This window comes from Babylonia areolata, chromosome 23, assembly GCF_041734735.1.
Source record: "Babylonia areolata isolate BAREFJ2019XMU chromosome 23, ASM4173473v1, whole genome shotgun sequence".
Taxonomy (NCBI): Eukaryota; Metazoa; Mollusca; class Gastropoda; order Neogastropoda; family Buccinidae; genus Babylonia; species Babylonia areolata.
In genome coordinates this window covers 27,221,118-27,241,999 of record NC_134898.1, presented here as the reverse complement: position 1 = coordinate 27,241,999, position 20,882 = coordinate 27,221,118, and the positions used below count along the sequence as shown (strand labels likewise).

General features: G+C 43.7%; 1 protein-coding gene across 2 annotated transcripts; it reads left to right on the top strand.

Annotated features, from left to right (window-relative positions):
* Window positions 1-226: 226 nt before the first annotated feature.
* Window positions 227-20,675, top strand: LOC143298015 (uncharacterized). Of its 2 annotated transcripts, XM_076610668.1 has the most exons (8): window positions 227-509; window positions 8,422-8,739; window positions 10,068-10,103; window positions 12,498-12,548; window positions 16,025-16,129; window positions 17,655-18,050; window positions 18,680-18,931; window positions 20,358-20,675. In XM_076610668.1, the coding sequence occupies exons 1-7, from the start codon at window positions 401-403 to the stop codon at window positions 18,916-18,918; spliced, it is 1,254 nt and encodes a 417-aa protein (XP_076466783.1). In that variant the 5' UTR covers window positions 227-400; the 3' UTR covers window positions 18,919-18,931; window positions 20,358-20,675. The 2 variants fall into 2 exon arrangements, with proteins under 2 accessions (XP_076466783.1, XP_076466782.1); XM_076610667.1 differs by having other exon boundaries at window positions 18,680-20,675.
* The last annotated feature ends 207 nt before the right edge of the window (window positions 20,676-20,882 follow it).

Here is a 20,882-nt window from a genome sequence, read left to right as displayed (position 1 = left end):
TGTGTGTGTGTGTGTGTGTGTGTGTGTGTGTGTGTGTGTGTGTGTGTGTGTGTGTGTGTGTGTGTGTGTGTATGGGTGGTTCAGGAAGAGAGGCGAGCGGAAGGCGTGGGGTTGTGTGCTAATATCGATGGAATGGCACAGAACAATGACACAGAAGATAAGAAGAGAGAGAGAGAGAGAGAGTGTGTGTGTGTGTGTGTGTGTGTGTGTACGTTAGGAATTGACTCCAACGTTGCCCCATACTAAATTAAGCGCTCCGTGCCGCGAACCATTGTTAATTAAAACTTCCTGAACTGAACAGAGCTACAACGTACAACCGGATGCCCGAGATAACACAACACCGAAGTCCGCCCGATCTCTGGGAAAAACAGTGCACTGATGATATCAACCAACAGTGACTATGGCGAAGAAGAAGAAAACGTGGAATAGTGTGTGTCTGTGGATGCTGCTGCTGCAGGGTCTATGCTGGCAGTGGGGATGTTGTTCTGAGTGCCTTCACGACGAAACTGGTAAGATGGCAGGTGAACAACAAACGTAATCATTCCTTCATCTTAGCAGGATTTTTAACCTGTGGTGGTAATCGTTAAAATTCAGTCGCAGTCTATTGTCAGAGGGACTTTATGTTATGTTATGTTATGTTTTGAGAGTAGAAAACAACAGGAGTAAACATTATCACGTCACTACAATGCTTAATGATTACTATAATCGACGGCGCAATAGCCGAGTGGTTAAAGCGTTGGACTTTCAATCTGAGGGTCCCAGGTTCGAATCTCGGTAACGGCGCCTGGTGGGTAAAGGGTGGAGAATTTTCCGATCTCCCAGGTCAACATATGTGCAGACCTGCTAGTGCCTGACCCCCCTTCGTGTATATACGCAAGCAGAAGATCAAATACGCACGTTAAAGATCCTGTAATCCATGTCAGCGTTCGGTGGGTTATGGAAACAAGAATATACCCAGCATGCACACTCTCGAAAACGGAGTATGGCTGCCTACATGGCGGAGTAAAAACGGTCATACACGTAAAAGCCCACTCGTGTACATACGAGTGAACGTGGGAGTTGCAGCCCACGAACGCAGAAGAAGAAGAAGAAGATTACTATAATCAACAAGGAAGCGTGAGAGGGGCTTTAAGACATGTTGTGTTTTGAATATGTTTTGAGAGAAGAAAACATCAAAAATAAACATTATTCGCGTTACCATAATGCTCAATGATTACAATATCAACAAGTAAGCGTGAGATGATTAAAAGGAAGGATCACACAGACAAACTAATGTTGTACTGGTACAAATAAAAACAAATAAAAAACAACAACAAACAAACAAAGGATGTAACACCGAGGAGTAAAACAAACAGTAACCTAACATTTACCGGGACTGAAATAGCACGTTTTGAAATGACGGCAGACAGTACAGACAGACATCGCAGACTGCTTCAAAGAAAATGTGCAACGATGATTATAACAGTCACAACACTGTTCCTTCCCCTTCCAATTAGATTTTATGTTGTCTGAAGCTAAAAGGAAGCGACGTTTTTTCAGATAGTCGCACGCGCGTCTGTGTGCCATATATATATATATATATATATATATATGTGTGTGTGTGTGTGTGTGTGTGTGTGTGTGTGTGTGTGTGTGTGTACATATATATATATATATATATATATATATGTGTGTCTGTGTGTGTGTGTGTGTGTGTGTGTGTGTGTGTGTGATTTTTTTTTTTTTTTTTTTTTTTTTTTGCTGCAGAGGTCCCCCTCTGTTTTATTTAATCCAAAGTAGTGTTTCGTTTTGGGTGATAGCGTCAGATTTACTTGTAGAGCAAAGTTACTGTTATTCTAATTAGTGGAACTGTTCGACCCTAACATGTAATATGTCGTCTTGATTACATTACGAAACCTTAATATGATGAGAAAGAGTGAGAGACAGTGTGAGTGTGAGTGTGTGTGTGAGTGAGTGGGCAGGGGAATGAGGTGGGGGAATTATAATGGGCGTTTGTGTGCATGCATGGATGTATGTAGGGAGAGGGTGGGGGAGACACGTATGTGAGTATGTGTGTGCGTTAGAATATTTTTTGAGATAATGATGTTAATGAAATTTGGTAAATTGATTTGTTAAATTTGTTCTTTTTAAATCCCACCTTCCCTCAAATCAGAATTTCCTTGTGTTGCTCAGTTAATATTTTATTCAAATGGTTGCGAAAATGTCAGTACAACAAACAGTTAATCTGACAATAAATGGTTTCAGTCAGTCAGAATTTTTTTTTTAAATAATAATGTCCTTGTATTCGTATGATACATCAGGCGCACACTTTTCTGAAGAATCCACGATTCTGAAGATGCTTTTGAAAACGGGAAGGGTTTTCGTTGTTTTTGGTTGTTGTAATTGTTGTAAATTGTTGGGTTGTTGTTGTTTGTTTTTTGTTTTGTTTTTTGTTATTTTGGCGGGGGGGGGGGGGGGGGGCGGGGGGGGGGGGGGGGGCTTAAATTGTCTAGACCCATTGCTTTCGTATTCTTTAGATTTGAGATCAAGGAACCAAATTCATGAACAGCAAGTGGAGGGATAGTGAATCAGTTAGTGGATTAGAGAGAGAGAGAGAGAGAGAGAGAGAGAGAGAGAGGTGATAATGAACACGAAATTTTAATCAGAAATAAAATCAAGTCAGTACAATGTGCTCATTACTTAATAGAAATCAGACCCCACCCACCACACCCCCCTCCCCACCCCGAAAAAAGCTGGTGGTTTTAAACGCGAGTGTGTGTGTGTGTGTAAGTCCGTGTGAGCATTGATAAAATTATTATTCATACTGTGTGATTCAATATTTGATTAATTCTGTACATACCAAAGGCATGGGTTCAATGGATAGAAAGAGGGGAAAGGGAAGATGAATCACAGAAATGTGATGCAAGCCTTTACAACACAAATCTAAAACAGATATTTAAAAAAAAAATGCACTCATAAACAAGAGAAAACTGTTCCCAACGCATGCTACCTCTGGCGCAGAAAATTTGGTATTCATTTTCTCGGGTCTAAAGCGAAAGATATCACAACAGAATCTAGATTAAGAGTTCTGCACTGGAAAATTTTACACAACATCTACCCCACCAATATCCTTTTAAACAAAATGAAAGTAGCAGAAACCAAGTAAATGCCCTTACTGTAAGGATATGGTAGATTACATTAAACACTTCTGTTTTTTTTACTGCCCAGTAACGCACAACTTCTGGAAGTATATTGAACAAAAACTTCTAACAGAAACAAGTGTCCACTTGAAACTGTCAGCATCAGATATGCAGTTTGGGATTGAAAATTCACCACATCTAAATGGAAATTATGCGTACATCAATAATCTTAGTGGGTAAAATGTGTGTAAGTATCTATAAAAATACCAAATCAGCCTTTCCCTTACAGCTTATCTTTGAACGAGAATTTGAAACCAGACGAATTCACGTGAAAAAAAAAACCCAACAACCTCCATTTACATATAACGTCAAATGATTGAATGAGAAGTGAGAAAGAGACAAACATGCACACAGAAAGCACACCAGAGCACGAAAAAACCTCAGACAAACCAAACTATCTTCAAACACTAGCGTTTTGCAACGTGATTGTCCATATATGTAGAAACAGACAGACATAGAATAATGTATGAATGAAAGTGAATTTTTTTTTTTTATGATACCCCTTCCCATGCCCACCCCCAGTCCCCTAGTTTTGAATTGTGGTCCATGGCAAGTCTATATGAAAATAAAAAATAATAAAAATGAATAAAACAATTCTGTTCGTGGCCCACTCCTTTGTTATGGGCCGGAAGCCTAATAAGTAGACCATTGTCATTGTCATTGTCATTCTCTCTCTCAAACACACACAGAGAGAGAGAGAGAGAGAACGAGCGAGCGAGAGAAAGGGAGAGAGAGACAAGTGGTTGTTTTTCCTGCTTCCCTGGTTTTCAGGGGAAAATAGAATATTGCTATTTGAGTATACCAAAGACGGTAGATTTCACTCTTTTTCGTGCTCTGTTATCACTGTCACTGTCACTGTCACTGTCACTATCACTGTCACTGTCACTGTCACTATCACTGTCATGAATTAATACTGGGTTGAGGGGGCGGTGCTTAAACTGTACCTGACTACGATGGAATCAGGAATGTTTTGTTGGTGGTGCTGTTATCGTAGTAGTAGTAGTAGTAGTAGTAGTAATTCTTCTTCTTGTTATCATTATCATCATCATCATTTCCATTATCATTATGATCATTACTACTACTACTACTACTACTACTACTACTACTACTACTGCAGCTACTAATATTATTGTTACGACTATTACTGTTGTTGTTATTATTTGAAATGTGCATGTCGCTTTTTTCCCTTTTTTTTTAATTGTCCTTTCCTTCAAATAAACACCCGTCCTATAGATATCAATCTTAATCAGTGTCGCGAGTTAGGAGCTTTTTCAGTTTGCCTGGAATTGATTGGTTAATTGATTGATTGATATGGATACTTATATAGCGCCTATCCCAGACCCAGCTTTAAGCGCTTTACAAACACGGGGTCATTTGCGCAACAGGCTGCCTACCTGGATAGAGCCGACTGACGGCTGCCCATTAGGCCCTCATCATTCGTTTCCTGTGTCATTCAGTCAGATTTCAGGCACGCACACAAACACACTCAGACAGACATGTAACATTTTACGTGTATGACCGTTTTATTTACCCCGCCATGTAAGCAGCCATACTCCGTTTTCGGGGGTGCGCATGCTGGGTATACTCTTGTTTCCATAACCCACCGAACGCTGACATGGATGCCAGGATATTTAACGTGCGTATTTGATCTGCGTGCGTATACACACGACGGGGGTTCAGGCACTGGCAGCTCTGACCTTGGAGATCGGAAAAATCTCCACCCTATACCCACCAGGCGCCGTCACCGAAATTCGAACCCGGGACTCTCGGATGGAAAGTCCAACGTTTTAACCATTCGGTTATTCAAGCATTGGTGTATCATAAAAAGAGAACATGCGAGGAAAACAGGATAACTGCAGCTCAACAACGAAACTAAATTACCAGTACCAGTTCACACTTAATGGAAATACTCTAGAACACGTTACTTGCTTTAAATACCTAGGACTGACTCTAATTTCAATGGTACGTTTAACATAGCTGTGAAACAATTTAAAAGATCAGGCCAGGCGGGCAATGATGGCACTGTTAAGAAAAAGCAGACAACTTCAGCTCCCTATCTCCTGCCAGTTAGACTTATTCAATTCACTAGTCATGCCAATATTAACTTACGGTTGTGAAGTTTGGGGTAATAACTGCGTTGACATTGCCGAATCATTACACTTGGAATACTGTAAATACATACTCCGGCTTAAGAAAAGCACTCCAAACTGTTTCATTTATGGTGAAACGGGACATTTCCCCCTATTTGTGCATGTATATTGCCGAATGATCAAATTCTGGCACAAATTGTCCATTGACACATTGACTAGTAAAAAAATTCTCCTCTCGCATGCTGAACACATTAACTGAATGTTTTAATTTACAAATACACAAAAATGACTGGTTATTTAAAATTAAACAGATTCTAGATGAAAATGGGCTGTCTTTTGCGTGGTACTATCTACAATCTGTATCAACTACATGGCTGATAAACAACCTGACCCAAAGGCTTAAAGATAGTTATACACAAAAATGGGTAGAAACTTGTCGTAACTCTACAAAAGCCAGTAACTACAGTCTATTTAAAAGCCAAATAGCTTTTGAAAATTATCTAGACATTTTGCCATTGTGCTATAGCATCCCAATGTTGAAACTCAGAACAAGTAATCACAAACTACCAATTGAGAAAGGGAGACACATGAACATACCACAAGAAGCAAGATTGTGTCATCTTTGTGACATGAATCGAGTGGGAGACGAATACCACTTTGTCATGGAATGTCCTGCAATTCAAAATATCCGATCAATCAGTATTTACCTAAGTATTACAGAACACGTCCCAACTTCCACAAATATGCAACATTTATGTCTATTAGTAGTAAGAAAAAGTTACTAAATTTTGCTAAGTTCATTAAAGAAGGTTTTAATGTGTTTTGTTAGGAGCCAGTTTCAGTCCGGATTCTTTGCCACTTATGCTTTAACTGTACCTGTTGAATAGGAATTAGAACAATGACTTGTGTTAATCTCGACACCGCATCCCGTACATATCCATTTGTAATTGCAGGATCATATATATATATATATATATATATATATATATGTGTGTGTGTGTGTGTGTGTGTGTGTGTGTGTGTGTGTGTGTCTTTTTTTCTCTTATATATATCAAACCAATCCCAGTATTACTGGCAAATGGGTGCTAAAATAACATGCAAATTATTGTGTATTTTATTTTGTTACACCATGTCATTATCAATGCTATGCTCCCCCAGTTCCCAGTTCAGGCTCAGCTAGTCAGATACAGAGCCGTATTGTAAATCCAAGTTGTGATCTGTGCATTTGTCCATTCCTATTGCATTGTACCAGACTGGTGATTATATTTGGCCTTTTATTTCATTTTATTTTCCCCCCATTTGTATTACCCCCCTTTTGTTTCTTCGTTTTAAATTATCTTCGCTCTTCCTCTGTGGCCGTCACGCTGTTATTGTCATGTTTCCTTGTTTCTCTATGACTCAAAGAGTTAATGGGAATAAACAAACTCTGAAACTCTGAAAAAAAAGAAAAAAAAAGAATCATCATCATCATCATCATCATAAAATAAAGACAGATTGAGAAATCATGTGCTGGCAATAGTCAAGTTGCGTTCGTGTTTTTTTTGTTTTTTGTTTTTTGGGTTTGTTTGTTTTTTGTGTTTTTTTTTGTTTGTTTGTTTGTTGTTGTTGTTGTTGTTTAAACGAAAAAGAAAAGTGATCCAAAGAAAAGTGATTTTGAATGAATTAAATAAACCGTTGTCATTGTCATCGTCGTCTCTCTCTGACGCACAGACAGAGCGAGCGAGCTTATTTAATGTATGTTCATCATGTATTGTGTAATGACATTGTTGAGGACTGTCAGTTGCGCACTGTCTTACTTATGCTGATGGGGAAAAGGCACAGCTGAGTACCCACCCACCTTAAGAGAGAGAATCAGCAGCAATGCAGGGTCTCCTCTGGTGCGTATCTTCATTTTGGCTGGCATAGCTCTATATGGACTGTCAGCGCTGTGGCTGCAATCGCACGAATCTGCATGAAGCATGAGGGGTATTATTGTCACTGAAGCTGTACTTGGCAGCAGGGAAATAAGGGATACTGCTGCCAGTTAACCGATGCTGATGAGCCGATTCTGTGGGCTTTTCCAAATACAACAGACTGAGCAACACGCTAGACGCCACGTTCCTGGCATCAGAGATCTTTTCCCACCCCTCTTGCGGCCAATCAGTGGTAGCCTCTGTGTGTGTGTGTGTGTGTGTGTGTGTGTGTGTGTGTGTGTGTGTGTGTATGTGTGTGTGTGTGTGTGTTTGTGTGTGTGTGTGTGTGTGTGTGTGTGTGTGTGTGTGTGTGTGTGTGTGTGTGTGTGTGTGTGTGTGTGGACTCGTGTAGGTTTATGTGTATTTGTTTGTGCTTTCATATCTGTGAAACTGCATGTTTGTTGCATATCTGTTATGCGTGTGTGTGTGTGTGTGTGTGTGTGTGTGTGTGTGTGTGTGTGTGTGTGTGTGATTGTGTATGTATGTGTGTCTGCATGTTTTACGTTTATTTACTTGTTTGCTTATCTATCATCATTATTGTCTTTTTATTTTCTTGTTCTTGTTCTTGTTCTTGTTCTTCTTCTTCTTATTATTATTATTATTATTATTGTTATTATCTTATCTTTTTTCCCCTTTAATTTAAATATTCATTTACTTTTTTCTTTCTTTCTTTCTCAAGGCCTGACTAAGCGCGTTGGGTTATGCTGCTGGTCAGGCATCTGCTTGGCAGATGTGTATTTGTATTTCTTTTTATCACAACAGATTTCTCTGTGTGAAATTCGGGCTGCTCTCCCCAGGGAGAGCGTGTCGCTACACTACAGCGCCACCCTCTTTTTTTCCTGCGTGCAGTTTTATTTGTTTTTCCTATCGAACTGGATTTTTCTACAGAATTTTGCCAGGAAACCCGTTGCCTTGGGTTCTTTTACGTGCGCCAAGTGCATGCTGCACACAGACCTCGGTTTATCGTCTCATCCGAATGACTAGCGTCCAGACCACCACTCAAGGTCTAGTGGAGGGGGAGAAAATATCGGCGGCTGAGCCGTGATTCGAACCAGCGCGCTCAGATTATCGCGCTTCCTAGGCGGACGCGTTACCTCTAGGCCATCATTCCACGTATATGGATTTGTCCCAACGCGGTGACGCCTCCTTGAGCTACTGATACTGATAGTGATGAGAACGAGGTCAGTAACTGTTTTGCAGTGTTCCAAAAGACCGCTGTCGATGAACTGCGCGCTGTGGTACTGGAGTGCAGGGCCCCTAGAGACTTCTACAGTGTGAGAATCACCGAGGCAAAGACGTCGGGAAATCCTGAGCAACTGGTCATACTCTCATGGGAAAACGAGTGCTTTACCAAAGAGAGCTTCGCTGCCTGCAGTTTCGGTTCTGAGTATGCGTCTGCTAAGGTGCTGGTGACAGATCTCCAGGAAGAGGAACGCAGAAATTACATCTGTGTTATTGCTCTGATAATGCAAAATGATTTGGAGAAACGCTGCTATGCCCTCAACATAACAAAGCAAGGTGAGAACACCCTGGAATGTACACGCTTTGTCCTGAGGAATCTGACCTTACAGGAACACGCGAGCACACACACAGACACACAGACACACACACAGACACACACACACACACACACACAGACACACAGACACACACACATACACACACACAAAAAAACCCCACAAACAACAAAAAAAGCCAACACATACATCACAAATAATGCCCTCACACATACACTAAAACACATTGTCCTTCGGAATCTGACCTTACACGAACACGCGAGCACACACACACACAACAACAACAACAAAAGAACCCATACGCACACGCGCTTGCGCGCACATACATCACAAATAACTCACTCACGCATACACACATACACTAAAACACACACAGGCATAGACAGACACGCGCGCGCTCACACGTACCGAACACATCCATACACAAACGCACACACTCACACACTCATCTGCGTCCAGCACCCACCTCACCTGCATACAAACAAAGTTACAGAGACATAGACAGACACACACACGCGCTCACACGTACGAAACACATACACATACACACTCACACACTCATCTACGTCCATCCCCACCTCACATGCATACATACAGAGTCACATGCACTGACACGTGAACACACAAACACAAGAAAGCGAAACTAAATACAGTCAATGCCCTGTCTCTCGAACAATTAATCCAGTATGATTAAAGAAGAGTTGTGCAATCAACAACCACTTACAAACCTGAAGATTCAGTCATCAGCCCCATGCAGCTTATGTTCAAATGTGTGTGTGTGTGTGTGTGTGTGTGTGTGTGTGTGTGTGTGTGTTCTTATATTGAAATGCACATGTATGTGTCCTGAATTCTACTGTATCTGTGTTTGTGTATGATTTTCTATTTAAGTTTGTATCTTTTTATGTACTATCCCCTCCCCCTCCCCCCCCGCACCCCTCCCCTTTCCTCACACACACACCGATATTCCTTGTGACCACGTTACACATAAAGACATATTCTATTCTATTTTCAATCTTTTATTTATGTATCTATCTATCCATCTGCCCGCCTGTCTATCCATCATCTATTTATCGATATATCTATCTGTCTATGTGGTTGTCTGTCTGCCGGTCTCTCCGTTTGTCTACCTGTCATTCGGACACAGACTGACAGACAGACAAGATAGCCATAGGTTTATAGATAGACATATAGTAAAAGCAACCCATCTATTCACCCATGTATTCATATAAACAACCCATATAGACAATGTCAACACTAGATATGTGTTCGCGCATTTCAACCCGTTTCCTGTTTCTTTGAAACTGGGTTTTTTGTTGTTGTTTTTTGCAGTACCATCAACAACACCAACAGACCTGACCACAAGTTGCAAGTGTTGCATTGATTTATCCGCTCCTTTAATCTATCTTAGCATTGATTGCTTTGAATGATCAATGGTACCACTAACCAAGGAGAGCAACCTTTGCTCTCGAAATGCGCACACAACCTCAAACCAGTAGATGCTTTATACGCTGGCACCCTGGTATACAAAAGGTGTATGACAGTCAGCCGTGTCCGACTATGACCATCAGAACAGCAGAGGAGGCAACTGCTGTCCCGACTATCTGGGATAGAATTTGATTATAGTGGAGAGTGTCTTGCCCAAGTTATATCCCCACTCTTTCGGCCAAGAGGGTTTTCGGGCAGTCGGCTTTAGGATGGTTCCCAAAGGTCAACTAGCCCTCAAGGATGCAGCATTAAGAGCCAGTGCAATTTTGCCTCCTAGTTTGAGAGTCATAGTCCTTCACAGAAGACTACGTTGTAACTGATTTCCCAATACAAAAAAAAGTACAGATACAAGAAACAACAAACGTGTTTTTAAACGGTGTCATTTTGTCTCACCAATTGTAACATTGTTATTGTTTGATGTTTCATGATTCTCTCTTCTGTCTTCGCCTGCACTTGTCATCCATTTTTCGATTCGAGGGGTGGGTTGAAAGGGGGATGGGTGGAAGAGGGTGGGGTGGAAGAGGGGTGGGGTGGAAGAGAGATGGGGCGGGTGGAAGAGGGGTGGGGTGGAAGAGGGGTGGGGTGGAAGAGGGGTGGGGTGGAAGAGAGATGGGGCGGGTGGAAGAGGGGTGGGGTGGAAGAGGGGTGGGGTGGAAGAGGGGTGGGGTGGGCTGGAAGAGGGGTGGAGTGGAGTGGAAGAGAGATGGGGTGGGGTGGAAGAGAGGTCGTGTGGGGTGGAAGAGAGATTGGGTGGGGTGGAAGAGGGGTGGGGTGGGCTGGAAGAGAGATGGGGTGGGGTGGAAGAGAGATGGGGTGGGGTGGAAGAGTGGTGGGGCGGGGTGGAAGAGAGATGGGGTGGGGTGGAAGAGGGGTGGGGTGGGCTGGAAGAGAGATGGGGTGGGGTGGAAGAGAGATGGGGTGGGGTGGAAGAGTGGTGGGGCGGGGTGGAAGAGTGGTGGGGTGGGGTGGAAGAGAGATGGGGTGGGCTGGAAGAGGGGTAGGGTGGGCTGGAAGAGGGGTGGGGTGGGAGAGGTGTGGGGTGGGGTGGTAGAGGGATGGGGTGGGGTGGAAGAGGGGTGGGTGGAAGAGGGGTGGAGTGGGGTGGAAGAGGGATGGGGTTGGGTGGAAGGGGGGTGGGTGGGGTGGAAGGGGGTTGGGTGGAAGAGGGGTGGGGCGGGTGGAAGAGAGATGGGGTGGGGTGGAAGAGGGATGGGGTTGGGTGGAAGGGGGGTGGGGTGGGGTGGAAGGGGGTTGGGTGGAAGAGGGGTGGGGTGTGTGGAAGAGGGGTGGGTGTGTGGAAGAGGGGTGGGGTGGAAGAGAGATGGGGCGGGTGGAAGAGAGATGGGGTGGGGTGGAAGAGGGGTGGGCTGGAAGAGGGGTTGGGTGAGGTGGAAGAGGGGAGAGGTAGGGTGGAAGAGGGGAGGGGTGGGGTGGAAGAGGGGTGGGTGGGAAAAGGCGGAAAAAGATCAATAAAAATAGGACGAGAAACGAGTACAGAAGATAAAAGATAAAAAGAATAGAGGAGGGGAGAAGTCATACCCAGAGATAAAAAAAAGAATTAGAGTGAGAAGTCCTACACAGGGGGAGAAGTCATGCCCAGAGATAAAAAAAGAATTAGAGAAGTCCTACACAGGGGGAGAAGTCATACCCAGAGATAAAAAAGAATTAGAGTGAGAAGTCCTACACAGGGGGAGAAGTCATGCCCAGAGATAAAAAAGAATTAGAGTGAGAAGTCCTACACAGGGGGAGAAGTCATGCCCAGAGATAAAAAAAGAATTAGAGAAGTCCTACACAGGGGGAGAAGTCATACCCAGAGATAAAAAAGAATTAGAGTGAGAAATCCTACACAGGGGGAGAAGTCATGCCCAGAGATTTTTTTTTTTTAAAGTATTAGGGGGAGAAGTCATGCACAACTGAAAATCCATGGTACAATAAAAAAGAGGGCAAGCCTTACAAAGTCATGATACACGTTATATAATGAATAACAAATGTTTGTGCCGTGTGTGTGTGTGTGTGTGTGTGTGTGTGTGTGTGTATGTGTGTGTGCGTGCGTGCGTGCGTGTGTGTGTGTGTGTGTGTGTGTGTATAAAGAGAGAGAGAGAAAGGAAGAGTACAGAAGAGAGAGATCATGAGTGTGTATGTGTGTCTGTGTGCGTGCCTATGTTTACGTGTGTATGAGGGTGCGCATGAGAGTACGCGAACACCCAAATGTGCATAGTTCATGCTGTCATGTACTACAGCTGGAGATCGTTCTTTTTTTTCTGTGCCTTGTAGCAACCACGGAATCCGAAACTTCGGAAAAGCCCAACGTTGCTACTTCGGATGGTGAGCTCATTTTTTTTCAAACGCATAACACTTGTACTCTGTGTGTTTTACAAACAGCTCATATTTGATGATGATTGAATCGTTATTGCTGTCAGCTACAGTGTCAGCAATAGGGGTGGTAGCGATCGTTGTGGTCACCTTCAGCCAGCAGCAGTAGCAGATTATGTTTTATAAATATGAACTAGCTATGGCGTTATTTCCCATTGTGTTTTAGAACCAGAACGATAATGATGATGGTGACGATGATGATGATGATGATGATGATGGTGGTGGTGGTGGTGGTGACGATGATGATGATGATGATGATGGTGGTGGTGGTGGTGGTGACGATGATGATGATGATGATATGAACGATATATGTTTAGACGCTTGGTATATATGGTTAAGTATAGATACTGCCAATCGTAAGGGGAGGGATCCATATCCGTCACACCAGTGGTGGCATCTTTTATGAAAATATCGAATGAGCTAATTGTATTTCACTGATGATGCTCCTACTTTCGAATGATAGATTATCTGCTGAGCCAATCTTCTGATTTCGCGCAGATTTTAGCATTTGCATATACAAACACACTCGGGCACATACATACACAGTCAAACATACGAATTTTCTGTATATAGGTGTGTGTGTGTGTATGTGTGTGTGTGTGTGTGTGTGTCCATGGTAAACTTTATTATTTTCATTTTCTCTGAAAATAATGTGTCAACACCAAACTTGGCTTAAAAATAGAACCAAAACTAGTTATTTCCAGTCATACCAATAACAACGAAAGTACATTTCTGAGAAGGGGAGAATGGTTTGTGAAGAAGTGATACATGTTTTAACAATCATTTTACTGTCGTTCCGTTTTCACTAACCTTTAGATGTTTACTTTACAAACTGAAACATTGATTATAGCAGTGGTTTCCTCATTTTCATCCTAAGTGGGAATTCATTGTGCGAAGTTCAGCAGTGACACTGGTGTCCACATCTGCCACGAGCAAGAAATCATGTCATGTAATGCATTGTGGGAAGTGATATTTTTTAAACAGACCTCACATTAAAATAAGGCATAGAACGTCATCTGTTTGTTTCTATACAGTGTGAAAGATTTATACTATTCACAGTCACCTATGAGGTTCTTTTGTTTGGTAAAAGGATCGTCCATTATGAGTTCTTTGCTTGCGCGTTCATTTACGCGCACAGTAAGTTATGGACTGCTTCCTTAACAGATTATAGATTGCTTTCTTGCCATTAAAATAAAAAACGCAACATAATACATACGTCCAGAATAACATCATTATCGCCCCTATCACATTAACCAATCAGAGACATCAATATGATGCCACCAGCCAATGAGAACCAATGCCTAAGTCAACACTTTGACAAATGAAGTTCTGGGCCCCAGATCAGGATGTTGATCACGTGGTTCACGTGGTTCACGAGAACACTACTGAAAGGAGACGAGGTGGACGCTGAATTTTATTCGTAGAATTATTTGTGCATACGCTTCATCAATCGGTGCATACTGTTCAGGAAGGACTAAGTTAATAAATAAACCAACTTGCCCTCCCGTCTGGGATCAGTCACCGTAATACGAACTATGCATGCATGCGTGATGTGGACTTTTTTTCTTCTTTTTTTCTAAAGAAAACGAGACTTCCGGTTCCGAATAAAGCTTCGAGAGCTAAATTTCAGCAACTGCTTAGAACAAATATGCTAGTTTTTCTCTCGTGGACTTCTTCACGGATTCCGACGACGTGAAGCCATTGCTGGCTTTCCTGCAGAATATATAGTGCTGAGACAGGTTGGTATAGGGTCGGATTGTAGTTACAGTTAGTGACTTAAGTTGATCACCTCTGCTTGCCGTGACTTGAATTACGAAGACGACATCATGATCGAATTGTTCGCGGTAGGAAAACGAGTCTACCCCGCCATTCAGGACTTTGTCGAATGAACTGGACTCACCCGGGGTAGATAATGTGTATGTCACGCCCGGAAACGGAACAAGAATATTTTTAACTGTTTACTCCCGACAAGATCGACTGTAATGCTGAGGAAACAAAGAACTCGCACATTTCAAGAATGTAGCAAAACCTCGTGGCAACAGAGACGCACTCCAGCTGAAAGTTTCACAGAGTGAAGGTGTGGATTAAATGTGTGTAGAGTGAACTTTAGTAAGGATGCGTGCTTCTAGTAGAATACTTTTCCACTGGTTGAGTAACACTGTGAGGCCAACAGGACTGCTGCAGCTGTTCAGAAGAGGCAGGCCAGAAAGTCACGGGCAAACAAGCTCCCTGTCAATGATATGCCTGTCTTTGTCTGCCCCAACTGTCAGCGACCATTTCGTGCGCAGATTGGACTATTGAGCCATCTGCGTATTCACAGATAGATTCATAAGCAACCCCCCCCCCCTCCCGCCCCCCACCACCACCTTCCCCCCATCCCATGGCTGGATGACAACGATGGTCATCATCGACCTCGATGGGCACACACCACCAACACTGTGAGTGGAGATGCCTTTCAATGACCAAAGTCATCTCGAACATTTGTCTTTTGTTAGTCATTTACTTCCACGACTTTTCAGGTTAAGTTTTGTAAATGGGAAATCTATTTGGGAGGGTTAACTCCTTCACTGCTGAGCCATGGTGAAACAAGATCAGTGTGGCAACAATCTGAATCGCGATTACGACATTTTGTGTATCTTTTTTAAAGGATGGTGTAACTGATTTTGTGGAACAAAAGTAATACAATCATGAGAGGAAGTCCGAAAATTTTTTTTTAAGATGAATGAGATCCTGACCAGTTTGATTACAGTTATACTGACAGCATTCATTGAGCATGATACTTGTCAGCAGCAGTCAAAGGGTTAAATTGTTGTTTACATTCGTTCTGTTCACCCATTGTCTGTAAAGGTTTATTGGTTTAACATGCCGCCTTTGGATTCTTTATTGAAAGCCTCAATCAGCTCTTTTATTAAGAGATTTTCAGGTGAACATTTCTTTTCTTTTGCCGATAATTATCTTGTATTTCTGGCGTTTAGCAAACTATGTTTGGCACAGAGACTGATTGTATGGTTGACTATCCATTGCATTCAGAATTCTATGTCTCCTTCGCTGATAACATTCTCTGTCAAGACTTTCTTTTAATTTTCTTCTATTTTTTTATCATGAAAAGTTTATTTTGGTTTTGACTTGATTATTTTTGTGAAATCATTAAAAGTTTCATTCATTTCTATGTCATTCACAGCAGGGTGATCAGTGGTCTGGCTAATCTGGTTATCATAAAATTTGTTCCCGTATCCACGGTAATCTTGAACAAACGTTTCAGACAAATATTGATCCTTCAAGTATCATTACGTCTCTTTGGATTTCATGTTATGTTTCAATCGTGTGATTTTCTTTTGCTGTGTGTGTGTGTGCGTGTGTGTGTATGTGTGTGTGTATGTGAGTGTGTGTGTGTGTGTGTGTGTGTGTGTGTGTGTGTGTGATGACAGAGAGGTATGGTGTTTCAAACACCTTGCCCATCGTCGTCGTCTTGATCTCCATGGACATCGTCCTGATGGTCATCACCTCTGTGCTGGGCTGTGCCATCTACAAACGTAACATCTGTCTCTCTTTGTCTTTGTGTCTGCCTGTCTCCATCTCCATGTGGGGGTAGGGGTGTGGGAGGAGGTATCTGTCTGTGTGTCTGTGTCTGTGTGTAGGAGGAGGAGCAGTCAGCAAATTTTTCTGAAGAATAGAGAAAGCCTCTGTGTGTGTGTGTGTGTGTGTGTGTGTGTGTGTGTGTGTGGCTGTCTCCATCGTTTTATTTGTGTGTGTGTGTGTGTGTGTGTGTGTGTCTGTCTGTCTGTCTGTGTGTGTGTGCGCGTATGCGTGTGTTTGTGCGTGTATTTGTGTGTGAGTGTCTGTCCGTCTGTCTGTGCGTGTGTGTTTGTGTGTGTCCTCGCGCGTGTTTGTGCGTGTGTGTGTGTCTGTGTGTGTGTGTGTGTGCGCGCGCGCGCGTGTTTGTGTGTGTGTGTGAGTGTGTTTGAAGTGTGTATGTGTGTGCGCGCGCGTGCACGACAATAGTGTGTTCAACAGTTCTTCGGGACAATTCCAGAAGCAGCCTTTTCCAGAAGTCCAGTTCCAGAAGCAGCCTTTTCGCCCCCTTCCAGTAGTCCCCTTTCATACCCACTGACCAACTCTCAGCTTGCCAATTGCCCCCACCCCTTTAATTAACTCACCACTGTCTTTCCCTCGCTCCCTTTCCATTCGCTAGTTCTACACTTCATCCCCCCCCTCCCTCCCCCACTTGTCCATTCGCTCTGTCATATTCACCCCTTCGACTGCGCCCACCCGACCCCAAAGCTCCACACCTTCCCGTTTATCACTGTCACTCACACCAGCCATTCGGTTCCGTTCATAGTCCGTCCACGCGCACCGCCTCGATCACACATTCCTTTTCATTCTTCCATTAAATCTTCCATTTGCTGTTTCCTCTCACCCCTTTTTACTCGTCCCTTCCACTTCATCTCACCCCTTTCCACTTACTTTTACCCCTTACACTTACACTTACCCCCTTCACTCGCCCCTTCCATCCCTTCCACTCACCCCTTCCACTTCCAATCGCCCCTTTCTATCATCCCTTCCACTCACCCCTTCCACTTCCACTCACCCCTTCCACTTCTAACCACCCCTTTCTATCATACCTTCCACTCACCCCTTCCACTTCCAATCACCCCTTTCTATCATACCTTCCACTCACCCCTTCCACTTCCAATCACCCCTATTCAGAATACCTTCCATTCACCCCTTCCTTCCATTTCCTCTTACCCCTCCCACTTCCACACCCCTTCCACTCACCCCTTCCACTTTCACTCACCCCTTTCTAGAATACCTTCCATTCACCCCTTCCACTCCTTTCTCCCACTTTCACTCACCCCTTCGACCCCCCTTTCCAATCACCCCTTTCTATCAGTGCAATCTTGCGTGCGAAAGGATGCTGACACAAGCAAATGAACAAATGAGCGAGCGTGACATGAAGAACATCCCTTTCACTCACTCTTTCCACTTCCACTTACCCCTTACCTAGCATACCTTCCACTGACCCCTTCCGTTACCCGGGAGGTAACCAATGGTTTCCAGTGAAGCACTCGCAGCGGAAACCACCCGCCCACCCGGACATCACCTCCGCCGGGATCGGGGCCACGGACAACGTCGGCAGCCACACCGCGCCGCAAGACGCGCCTGGAGGAGTGGGGGCAGGAGGGGGCAGGAGGGGGAGTGAGGGAGGGGTGACGGTTGGAATGGAGCTGGGGGTGGCGGGGAGAACGGCGGAGGGCATGGGCAGGGGCATCACGCTGCCCTATCAGCCCTCCACCACCACCATCGCCCCTACCACCGCCGCCGCCGCCGCCGCCCTTCTCCCCTCCCCGGCCCCTAGCTTGGCGGCGCCCGGGATGCCCCAGAGGGTGGTAGAGTCCGATTACCAGCGGCCCTCCAACGTCCCGGCCGTGGTCTGCCTCACCCGTGTCGGGACAGGTAACCACTGCCACCACCACCACAAACACTGCCACCACCACCACCACCACTAACACTGCCACCACCACCACCACTAACACTGCCACAACCATGAAGGGGAAGAAGAAGATGATGATGATGATGATGACCTCGACAGGACAGGTAACACTAATGATATGATGATGATGATGATGATGATGATGATGATGATGATGATGATCTCAACAAGACAGGTAACACTACTGCCGCCACTACCACTAACACAATAATATTGAGAACAACAACAACAAGATGATGATGATGACTGTAACGACGATACCGACAATGCCGATGAAGATGATGATGATGATGATGATGATGATGATGATGATAACGAAGAGGCGACAATGCCAAGATCTAACTGGCTAACTAAGTAACCAGCTAACTAACTCTCTCACCGCTCACTCACTGAGACAAGTTTACCCCATCACTCATCAACCAACAGACTTGACAACAAACTATCCAGCAAGCCATCCACCCGCCTGACCATGCATGTATTCATGCACGCACCCATACTTCAACCCACCCGGCCAACAGGCCCACCCATCCAACCAAACATCCATCCACCCAAACACTCACCTACCCACCCACACATTTCACTATTCCCGCAGACGCAGGACAGATGCCTGAAGCCACAGCGCGGTACCAAGTGCCAAGGAGCAACATGAAGCTGTCCACGGACCCCCCTCACGCCACCTCCACACCCACCCGCTCACAACCCAACCCCCACCTGGTCATGGTTCCAGACTTCAGCACCACCACACCCCCGGGGGAGGACACAGACGCCATTGTTCCTCCCATTCAGGAGACTGGCCCGGCGTCCATCGAGGACAGTGCCTTCAGTGAATGAACAGGCTGAAAAGGTTATTTTTGAAGTGTTTGTAGGTCCATCCTCAGTTCTGAGACCTGTTTCAGTAGGGAGGGTGTGCAGGCCCGCTTTCGTCGGATTTCCGTCAGGGTTCCCTGGTTATTTTTAGCGACAACCACGTGCGCGTGCGCGTGCACGCCTCCACTTCCTTTTTTTTCCAGGTCACCGAAAGGCTTAAATTTTGTTGTTGAAATCGCTGTTCTGACGAAAGGATTATGAACATTTTCGGTAGCAAGATTTTTTTTGCAAATTTACGAGATATATTTGGTTTTGTAATCACACCCATTATTTGCTTTAGTCTTCTATGTTTACTTTGAGCGTGTTTCTTGTCATATATCTGCCATTACGTATTCGAACTGATCCATTTATAAACTCTGCCGACAATTTGTCCGAACAAAAGCAGTGCACACCCAGAGAAGTCAGTTACGGTGGTGGGCTGCCCGTGTCGTCATATAACCTACTTCTCGATCTGCGAGCGACGAAAAGTCCATGACGAAAGCGGGCTGCACACCCTCCCTAATAACGCTAAATTGTTTGGGGGGGCTGGGAGGGGCGGGGCGGGGGGGTTTGGGATTTATTTTTTATTGCTTGCTGTGCCGGTGTCAAAGTCAATGAAGAAAGGATCCACACACACCTGACTCAAAAGGTGAGCCAGGGACAAAAACTCGCTTGCTGGTAACATCAGAACCATTGTTTAATTAAACACTGCCAAAACTAGCAGTAGCGTATAATGGTATGCTGTGCGTGTATTCAATCCTTCTTGAGAAATCACCCCCACACCATACGTCACAACCATGCTTTAACAAGAGAGGCAAGGCCTTCAAGACTCACTTGTGATAAATTAAGTCCCCTAGCATTAATTACAGAGTAATTTCTCTTTTTTTACTATCTGCACCAAAACGTTTGCAAAATAAATAAAAATTCCATGCTTAGCAAAAGAAGTTCCTGTTTGAACAAAAAATGATAATAATGACTGCTCTTGTTGTGTCAGAATAAGAGGTCAAAGTGCCAAGTTTTGAGAATACAAAAAATATAAATACAACAGTAAATGCAGTTTGCATATAATTAGACTTCTTTTTTTATTTTGTTGTGCCCATCTCAGAGGTGCAACATTGTTTTAAACAAGATGACTGGAAAGAACTGAATTTTTCCTATTTTTATGCCAAATTTGGTGCCAACTGACAAAGTATTTGCAGAGAAAATGTCAATGTTAAAGTTTACCACGGTCACACAGACACACGGACACACACACACACACACACACACACACACACACACAACCGAACACCGGGTTAAAACATAGACTCACTTTGTTTACACAAGTGAGTCAAAAACGACGAAACAGCAGTCGCTACATGGCATGCTGTGCGTGTATTCCAACCTTTTTTTTCTTTCTTTTTTTTTCTCTTTTTTTTTTTTAGGAATCACCCCCGGGTCATGGTTCAAGAACTAACACCTGTCGATGGACAAAGCATGTTTCCTGATTACCTTACGGAACAAACACAGCATCTCTGTTTGGTGAAGCTGAATGACCGGACATGAATAAGTCGACATCGCACGATGGCTGCACAGGAATGTCACGACTGAATCCGTATAAAAACCGCAATGAACAGAATCGAACATCATTGAAAATAGGTCACAACTTTTTATTCAACAAAAAATTCACCTTCAAAATAGTTCTGAAATTTGGATAACAAATCAGGAAGTTTTAATAGAAAGTACAATGGATAATATATATATATATATATATATATATATATATATATATATATATATATAGATAGATAGATAGATAGATAGATAGATAGATAGGAAAAGAAAATTGGGCTTTTTTGTAAAGATTGTTTTAACCACAGAAGGCTTTGGGATTGTCTGGGTGAGTCAGGCTTTGGGCAATAATCGAATATTTCTCGCAGAATCTAAAGACAGATTAATTAATTCGTACA

What these genes read in the sequence shown, in the direction of transcription:
- LOC143298015 (XM_076610668.1), top strand. Translation starts at nt 401, where the DNA reads ATGGCGAAGAAGAAGAAAACGTGGAATAGTGTGTGTCTGTGGATGCTG. An exon ending in AACAGACCTGACCACAAGTT is followed by an intron (nt 10,104 to 12,497) that starts GCAAGTGTTGCA and finishes TGTGCCTTGTAG; the next exon opens with CAACCACGGAATCCGAAACT. An exon ending in CCTCACCCGTGTCGGGACAG is followed by an intron (nt 18,051 to 18,679) that starts GTAACCACTGCC and finishes CTATTCCCGCAG; the next exon opens with ACGCAGGACAGATGCCTGAA.